The sequence below is a fragment of the Juglans regia genome, chromosome 1 (genome assembly GCF_001411555.2).
Source record: "Juglans regia cultivar Chandler chromosome 1, Walnut 2.0, whole genome shotgun sequence".
Classification (NCBI taxonomy): Eukaryota; Viridiplantae; Streptophyta; class Magnoliopsida; order Fagales; family Juglandaceae; genus Juglans; species Juglans regia.
Genome location: NC_049901.1, coordinates 22,487,136 through 22,496,884, shown reverse-complemented (window position 1 = coordinate 22,496,884; position 9,749 = coordinate 22,487,136). Strand labels below are relative to the sequence as shown.

General features: G+C 38.3%; 1 protein-coding gene across 1 annotated transcript; it reads left to right on the top strand.

Annotated features, from left to right (window-relative positions):
- Positions 1-7,011: 7,011 nt before the first annotated feature.
- LOC108999421 (leucine-rich repeat extensin-like protein 4) lies at positions 7,012-8,953 on the top strand. Its single transcript, XM_018976316.2, has one exon. It carries the CDS (start codon positions 7,521-7,523, stop codon positions 8,790-8,792), a length of 1,272 nt encoding a protein of 423 aa, XP_018831861.1. The 5' UTR covers positions 7,012-7,520; the 3' UTR covers positions 8,793-8,953.
- The last annotated feature ends 796 nt before the right edge of the window (positions 8,954-9,749 follow it).

The window sequence follows — 9,749 nt, the reverse complement described above, 5'->3', positions numbered from 1 at the left end:
AGTGATCAAAAACACATTTGGGGACTCAAATTGTAAATTTAAATTTGTAAATATGACTATAATTTAAAAATTATTTAGTTTTTAAATTTGCTAGTACATATCTTGTGTAAGTTGTAGTATAATACAAGAGTCTCACATTGCTTAAGTGTGAGACTTGTATTATTAAGACAATCTATAAAAGGGTCATCCTACTACACTACAACTTACATAAAGTATTAAGTAAAACTTCTACTTAATACATATTACTATATTTATATATATAAATAATAAATATTTATATATTTATATTAAAAAAAAAAGAGGTGCGGGGCAAGGTTGGGCCCTACCCACCCCTTTTCCCTGCTAGGGGGCTAGATGTGGGGTGGAGCGAATGGGGGCGGGGAAGCGGGATGTGAGGCCCTGCTGCCCACCCCTAAGTGGGTCAATGGGAGAGTGCCACGTATCACCTAGTGTGCTACATCATTAACCAGCTGTCACAGCCACATAGGACATCTATGTTAACAGAAAAATACTTGAAAATCTCACTTTACACATGGCACCATCATCACTCTCCATTTAGTCTTCAATTACACATGTCAAGCATAGTACACTTGTGTAAGAAGATTGTGTGCAAGATAAGGCAAGGTCATGCCCCTTTCTTACAAACCTCCACTTGAGAATCAATCCGCGCATCAACTTGCATTCGGTTTGCTTTATTTATTTATTTTTTTTCTTAGGCACAAGTTCAACTCCACAAGCAACCAGCTGCCAAGGCCATGCTTGGCATGCCCTGCACAGCCCCTACCCTACACAACCAGCCTGCACCAAGGGACTGTTCCCCTGTTATGGTCATTCTCCCACATCCACAATACTAGACAATTTCAGCACACAATCTCAACACTTGGATATGTTTGGCAAGTAGGATGAGACACAAAATTTTCATTCTCATCTCATTTCATCTTATCTTACAAGGCAATATCCTGTCCACATTTCTGCCCTTATACCGAAACACACTCACTCTCCTTCTAGTCCTCTTTTCCAAGTCCACACTTTAGCAAAAATCCATTTCCACACAAAGAGGAACCCATCTTTTGAGCAATAGCTGAGAAAGAGTGAGTGTTAAATAAGGTAGTGAATATCCTCATCTTGCAGTCAGCTTTAACCTCTTGGTAAGTCCACCTCTTTGCTATTTTCCTCTTCTATAATTTCAGTACCTCAGTGTTAGATATGTTAGTGTAAATTTTCTCGAAGTATTATAGTGTTGAAGATGATTATTGGTTGATCTATGAAGAGCTTAGTTCATAAGGGTCTCAGCTAGCATGGTAATTAGTTGTTAAGGATTTGAAGTTTTGATATGAAGTTGTCGAGTAAATATAAGATTTGCATATGAAGTTGTCAGCTAGCATGGTAATTGTGGTGCTGAGATTTATGATCATTACTTAAGTTATGTCATAATAGAAGTTACATGAATCAAAAGGTTAGTAAAAAGCATATCGGTTATCACCTTTGATGTAAGTGTTGCTAACTTGAGTTTGTGGGTTGCAAATAATGAGATTATGTTAGAAAAAGTAAGAATAGCAAACATAGATTGCAGATGATATACAGTGAGGTGATTGTTAATCTGTCTCTTAGACAAATATTACCTCCCACTTGAATAGAATTCTCCAAAAGAGAATCTGGACACTCTAAACCATAGAACGAATAGATACAATAGCAACAGTTGTAATGTTTTAATTTGAATTTAAATGAAACAATTACTATCTGAAAATGTGTAGAAATAACTATAATTGACAGTTAACAATATCTGTCAAAAAAGAATAAAGTTAATTGTCAAAAAAGAAGAAAGAACACATCATTTCGTTTAAGTGCTAAATGTGTCTATGCATCGTGCGTGTGATGCGTGCACGCACGTGTGCGCGTGTGTGTGGTTAATGCTTCGCATTGGGTGACACTATTATTGTGTGTCTACCCTTGTGTTCCATTTTATATATGGTGAAACTCATTGACTTATAAACCACTAAAAGTTTCCTTGTCTTTTCAATGTGGGATATTTGAAATAATCTATAAGATTATATGATTAGTATGGTGAATTTAGTCTCTATTTAGACTTATAAAATGACTATGTGTTCCGTTGGGTAATAAACCTAGATCTAAGATAATAGAAGTTGACATGTAACATAGGGCAAGGTGCACATGTCGGTTAAAATTTTGGGACTTGTATGGCATGAACTTTTGTACATCTCTCGATTTTATGTGCTTTTATGGTTTTAGGACTTTCAAGAATGTAAAGTGACAAGAACATGCTTATAATCTTTGATCACCAAGAATATCTAAGCACTAGAGTGCACACTAGACATCAAGAACACAAGAAAAGGGCTCGGTTTGATGTAATTTGAGGTACAAGCATGTATTGGATGTTGTATTTGTTCCAATTTGAAACTTTTATGGCATGAGCTGCAGTGTGTGAAAATGATTTCAAATGCTGCTGTAGAATGGAAATAAGGATTAATTCTAAGATAAGTGATTATAAGTACAAAGATAGGCTTGGAATTGCTGCACTAAGTGACATGCTTATATGCATGAAATTTTGAATTAGTGATTTCTTGATTTTTTGTGTAATAAACCACATTCTAAGGTCATGAATGGATTTAGAACAGAAAATATATGTGGTTTATGGAGTTTCGGTCATTTTTTGGTTCAAAATGAAATTTTCAAAAGTTTAGGGGTCAAATTACAATTTTTGAAAATTGAAGGGGCTGTTTGGCAAATTTTTGTTTTTGGACTTAAAAGTGGATGATGAATTTTTATGGTGTATTAAATGGTCCCTAACCTTAATGTGTCTTTATTACAGCAGTGAAGATTTTCTATGTTAGGAGAAGTTTATAAGTTAATTTATAACTTACTCACAGTTTATGTTAGTATGTTTAATGATAAGTGTCATGCTAGTGATCATTGTTATTATTATGAATTTTCATTAATATCTGAAATTTTTATGTTATGTTATATTGCCATTTGTCTTTTTTTTTTTTTAAATAGATGAAGGTCCCCTATCCATGAGAGACCCCGTCCCAAATTTATTCAAAAATATTTCACTTATGGCGAAGGAATACTGTGGTAACAATTTCAAGGCCACCAAAGATAAAAAAATCAGGTGCCAAAACTCGCAAGCAAAACAATAAACCATTAGAAATCACTTTCTAATATAGGGCATGCCAAGTTTATCTAATCGAATTAATCCCCGAATACGCCCTTGAATGGAAGACGCGTCACAAAAATCTGACATCAAACCTTGAGCTCTCTGCTTTGCCAAAAAATATGCCACCATATTAGCTTCTATATATATATATATATATATATATATATGACGAAATCGAACATTGAGCTCAGATACCATGCTTTTCACTTCCTCCCAGAAATCCCAAAGGAACCAATACTTGCATATCTCAGATGCTAACCAACCAATAATAACTACAGAATCCGATTCTACCAACACATCCTGTAAATTTAATTGCCAACATAACCGAAGTCCATCATACAAAACTCTACATTCAGCAATGGTATTAGTGGCATAACCATATGCATGTGCAAACCCCCCAATGACGTCACTATTAGCATCTCGAAGAATATCCCCTCCCCAGCCTCACCCGGATTACCGCAAGATCCTCCATCTACATTCAGCTTTATTCTTCCTCTTTCTGGTGGACTCCACGCAATTAGCTTAAGAGGCTTGGAAGAGGAATAATCGGACAAGCTAGCCGCTCCATGACCTCCCTATCCTCACCACCCATATGCTGGAATTGTTTTACTTTGCAAGCAATATCCCTAATCCATACTTTAACTGATCTAATAATATTTTCAGGCATAAATTTAGTACATTCCATTCTTGTCTCACATCTTACCCTCCATATTGCCTAAGAAATGACTATAGGAAGAGACCCCCGAAGCCATCCAACCTGAGAACCCATAGAAGCTCTATGCCACCAACTCCACATCATCCCTTCCCAACTCTTGATCTGCGTTAGTCGAACTCGGCATGCATCTGCAAAAAATCTCCAAACCATTTTAGCCCCTTCCCCTTCACATAATAAATGATTGAATGTTTCTACCTTGGGCTGAGCACAACATTCACATTTAGAAACTAAAGGAATTCCTAAATTCCGAATAACATCATCAACCAGAATAGCTCTCCTCTTAGCTCTCCAGACCAAAAAAGACATTTTCTTTGGTATCCAATCAGTCCAAAGCCATTTCTTCCATGTACATATTTCACCCCAATGCCAAATTAATTGCCATGCGGATTTAATGGGGAATTTCCCATTGACCGAACACTTCCAAACACATATGTCTCGGCCCTGTCGAAGTTGAATTCCAGCAGCAGAAATTTTAGTGAGAGTCTCTTCATTAACTAGATCACGCAGCCGACTCAATATGGGTCTCATTTCATCAACAACCTCCTGCACTTTCAAATTAACACTCCCAGTAACAAGAACATACTCAATTAATGGGCCATCTCCTAACCAATTATCCAACCAAAAATTCACATTACCTTCCCGAATTAACCACTTCGAGTTGTTCAGTACTCTCGGCATTAGGGCCATAACCCCCTCCAGAATCTCGATCCTTTGTTCCCCTGCATAGCTGAATAAAAATGGTCATTACCAACATATTTCGAAGCAAAAAAATATAACCACATCGTACCTCCTTTAATTAATGTCCAAGCAAACTTCATAAGCAAGGATTCTTGAATCTCATGAAATGCCCGAATCCTGAGTCCCCCCTCCTCCACCGATAAACATATTTGCTTCCAAGAAATCCATTTTCTTTTCTTATTTTCTACCGAGTACCCCCACAGAAAATTCGAAAAAATCTTCTTAAGCCCCGAGATCACTCCTTTTGGAATGTTCAAAAACGATAACGTATGAATCGGCATACTATTTAGAACATGTTTGATTAACACAATTTTCCCCCCAAAAGATAAAAGTTTACTCTTCCATCCCGCCACTTTCTTCTGGACTCTAGCCAAAAATGAATCAAATATGTTATTTCTCATGCAACCCATATATAATGGCACCCCAAGTAAGTGCACGGCCAGCTGCCCTCCACGAACCCAGAAATTTCTCTCAAACCCATCTTTCTCTCAGCCGAAATAGAAGAGGAAAAGAATATTGACGACTTACTCGAATTAATCAATTGGCACGACATTGATTCATATCTCTTCAGAACCGCCATCAGATTACACATAGATGACCTCCCTCCATTAGCAAAAACCAGTACATCATCCGCATATAACAAATGGGAAATCAATGATCCTCCACTAGAATGAAAAGGTTTAATCCGGCCCATGCTAAATTCTTTGTTGATCATCCCGCAAGAGAATCTTTTCAGTTAAAATAAATAAGTAGGGTGAATATTGTCATTTGTCATGAAACATGAATATATGTCATGAAACATGAGTCAAGTATGTAAATTATTTTTGTCACGAGCCCAATGCTAGGATGAGGGATTATCCTAGTGGAACTCTCCTGTCTACTCTGAAGTGTGTAATAATGGAGTGGAATTCTTTGGGTCGACGAAGAACAGTCAATGCGTTTCGAATGAGACCAAAAGGTTTCCAGAGCAAAGTCCTAGCACCTAATGCTGCTGGGTGCGAAATAAGATGCTTACGGTGAAGGCATTACGATCTATCAAAACAATTTAGAGTTTTTGACGGCGATTCGATTTGCCAAAAGCTAAAAGGTACCTATGGTGAAGGCTTTATGGTTTGCCTGAGTATCCCTTCTTTGAGATGTATTCACAGTTGGTCAAAGGACCTGTGATGTGATGCGATAACCAGCAGGAGCACACGGTTTCTAGGAAACCATGAGGCGTCCACCCTCTGTAAGACAAGAATGATGATGTTTTATGAAAGCAAGCATGTCATGAAAATATGAAATTCTGATGATGATTATATTTTATGAAAGCAAAGCAAGCATGTCATGAAGTATAATGTTTTGATGACAATGATGTTTATTTAAAAAAGCATGTTCATGTCACTCACGCATTCACGTCATGTTTATTGTTGTACATGGTTTGCAAACTGTTGGTACAATAGTAATCTAACTTACTGAGATTTGTAAAAATCTCACCGTGGTAGTCTCAATTACCATTCCCACCAAAAAAGGTAGACTCTGTGATAGGAAGTTATGAAGAGGAACAATCTCACCTGGATGAGGTCAGTTAGCAGGGAGTTAGACCGGGAAGAAATTATGGAGATCATATTCCAATTCCTGAATGTGATTGTGTTGTTTGTAGCTGAGATGCGAGAGCGGCTTAATCTCTAAGTTTGAGACTATATTAACGTGGGTAATTAAAGAGTTCATACTCCAATCTGACATTTTTGTCCAAGGCTGTGCCTTTTGTTGGATGATGAACAAATATGTATGTTGATATTATGAAGAATATTTTGAGATTCTAGTTTATTCTAGTAAATGATATAAGTTGAAAGAATTTTTTCATTGTGATTATTGCATATTGCTATATGCATGCTAGGTGCATTACATATTATCTATCATGTACGGAGGTATGTAACCTTATGCTGTATGTCTCTACGCTTCTGTCTTTGTTAATTTCAAGCGAAGGTTGGAGGCGTCACACTATTTGCAAACCATTCCACAACTATTATCAAAATTCTTATCTCGTCTCACTTTCCAAACGAGAGGAGACCATATAAGAAAATAAAATGTTTTGTTAATTATATAAAATAAAAAAAATGCTCCTTTTGATGTTTTTGGAAATGTGAGGATGTGGGTTCTAATATTCACATCTCAAGAATATGAGGGTGTGGGTTCCAAAAGTCCATAAAAATTACTTTAGAATGCAGGACCCTGACAGGTGACACAGAGAAATACTTCCACCAATTTATCATTTCATATAAAAAACTAATTTTAGGCGGTGGTGGCTGTGACTTCCAATATGAACTGTAGAAGCAAATCTCATGTAATTTGAGGATCACCATTAATAGACCTTTAGCAAACACACTTGCCTATCAGTCAATCCCTTCAACCTCAAGAGACGCCTTCCTTTCTCTCGGGGTACGAAAGCGGTCTTTCTCCAGCTCCACTTCTAACAACTAAGAAAACTACATGGAAGGAGGTAAGTCCTTATCATGCGCATCGTCCTCCTCTTCAAGCCTCCGGGCCAACCTCCACATAAGCTTTTGTCTGCAAGAAATCTCTTGAGAATCATCTTTCCATGGATACTGTTACCTCATTTTTCGTTCTTATTAATCACAAAGGTTTCGTTTCCTTCAAGGGCCAACGTAAACTACAAGGGTGGCTGGCTCATAGGAAAGAAGAGATTTTTTCAGGGCCTTCGATAGCAGTTAACTGTCGCTGTAAAGGGTCGTTGTAACAATTTGTCTGGGTGTCTTCATAGTTGAAAGAATTAAGTGTTTCAATTTGAAATGGACAACTGGTACATGATTATGAAGAAGAATTGAGCATTTCAATTGAAAGGGAAAGAGCTCCTACTTAAACAGACAAGCTCATTACCATATACCCACAATGCCAATGGCTTCATCTCTGGTTTCTTCCTTACCCACTCGTGCCTTACTTCTCTTGCTCCTGCACATATCTTTCTCATTCAACAAGCTGGCAGCAAAACATGGCAACTTTGCCGCTCATAACCACCACCACCACGAACACCGCAGCCACTCCTCATCAAATCAGAGACTCCACCAAGCCTATATTGCCCTCCAGGCATGGAAACGTGTAATCTACTCTGACCCAAACAACTTCACCACCAACTGGGTTGGCCCTTCTGTATGCAGCTACACAGGTGTGTTCTGTGCACCAGCTCTTGATGATCCCAAAATCCGGGTTGTTGCTGGCATTGACTTCAACTCTGCAGACATAGCCGGTTTCCTCCCTAATGAAATAGGCCTTCTCTCTGACCTTGCACTTATCCATCTGAACAGCAACCGCTTCTGTGGCATCATTCCTGAAACTTTGGCCAACTTAACGCTTCTCTATGAGCTTGATATTAGTAACAACAGATTTGTAGGGCCTTTTCCTATGGTTGTGCTCTCTCTTCCCACACTAAAATACCTCGACATCCGCTACAACGACTTTGAAGGATCATTGCCTGCTCAACTTTTCAGCAAAAAACTTGACGCGATACTTGTTAATAACAACCGCTTCAGTAACACCATTCCACAAAATTTAGGTTTTAGCACGGCCTCTGTTGTGGTATTTGCTAACAACAATTTCGGCGGCTGCATTCCATCAAATATATACAAGTTTGCAGATACTTTGGAGGAGCTACTATTGATCAACAACAATTTGACAGGGTGCTTACCACAAGATCTGGGATTTCTCTACAAATTGAGGGTGCTGGATGTGAGCTTCAACAATATAACTGGTCCTATACCTTACAGCATGGCAGGTTTATCCCACTTGGAGCAACTAAATCTTGGCCATAACATGTTGACTGGGATTGTATCAGACGGAGTGTGTCTTTTGCCAAGCTTGACAAATTTCACATTTTCTTACAACTATTTCTGTGAGGAGACGGGAGTGTGCCAGAATTCGACATCAAGACCGGGCTTCAAGTTTGATGATCGTCGTAATTGTTTGCCGGAAAAACCGTTTCAGAGGAGCAAAAAGGAATGCAATGCTGTGCTTGAGCGCCCTGTCGACTGCTCTTGCTGTGTAAGTGGTGGCGGTGCTGCTGCTGCTGGACCTACTTTTGCTCCTGCTAGAGCTGCTTTTGCTCCTGCTGCAATGCCAGCTGCAGTGCCTGTGTCTCCCCCCTCTATCGCTCCAAGTTACTCATAAGCAGCCATAAAAAGTTAGCTACTTTCAGAAGCAAAATAAAACCCAGATTTGAGTTTGTAAATGACATTGTAATTACTGTGTGAAGCTTGTAATAACATCTTCCATAATTAGAAAAGTCATGTACATGTAAATTTCAATGAATTTGTAAGTGTCAAGATTCGAACGGCTACTTAAAAAAAAAAAAAAAGATAATGGAACCCCTTAATTTTATTAATTGCTTTGTCTTTCACTTGTGGCAGAAGAACACTGTGATTACAATAGATTTCTCAGTAATGTTTGGAAAAAAAGTGGCTTGTCATGCCATCTTCTCTCTTATTTATTGGCAAGTCTTTTAGGTGTAATCAATATAGCCTATTTCCATCGGCATGATCCAAAAATACTCATATTAGTACGCTCTTATTCCCCTGAGACCGCCCCTGCTCTAGACTCTATATATTCCACACAAAAAGTAGATCGTCTCGGGGATTTTGGAGCAGTGTTTCCAATGTTTTCTTTCAATCATCAACTCGAGGAAATTTGAAGCAAAAGAGTAATATCCACCTCTGCTTCTATTAAAGAAAAGACAAAATAAAAAACTCTCTCTCTCTCTTCTCTCTAAGGTGAAGAAAAACATGGCAGGAGGGAAGTTGACTCTATTTAAGCATGTGCTCTCCAACCTAACTATTCATCAGCTCTCTGCTATAAATGTCCCTGCCCAGACTACCAAAATGCTTAATTAGAGTCAACTTCCCTCCTGAGGATAGCAAGCTGGACTTCCATGCTGCCATTTTTTTCTTCAACTTAGAGAGAAAAGAGAGTTTTTTTATTGTTCCTGCCCAGACTACCAAAATGCTTACAAGTCTATTTGCTGATTTCTTATGGGGAAGTAGTGAAGGGAGAAGGAAGAAAAAATGGGTGACATGGTCCAAGGCTTGCAAACCTACAGCAGAAGGGGGACTAGGTGTGAGAGACATAGAA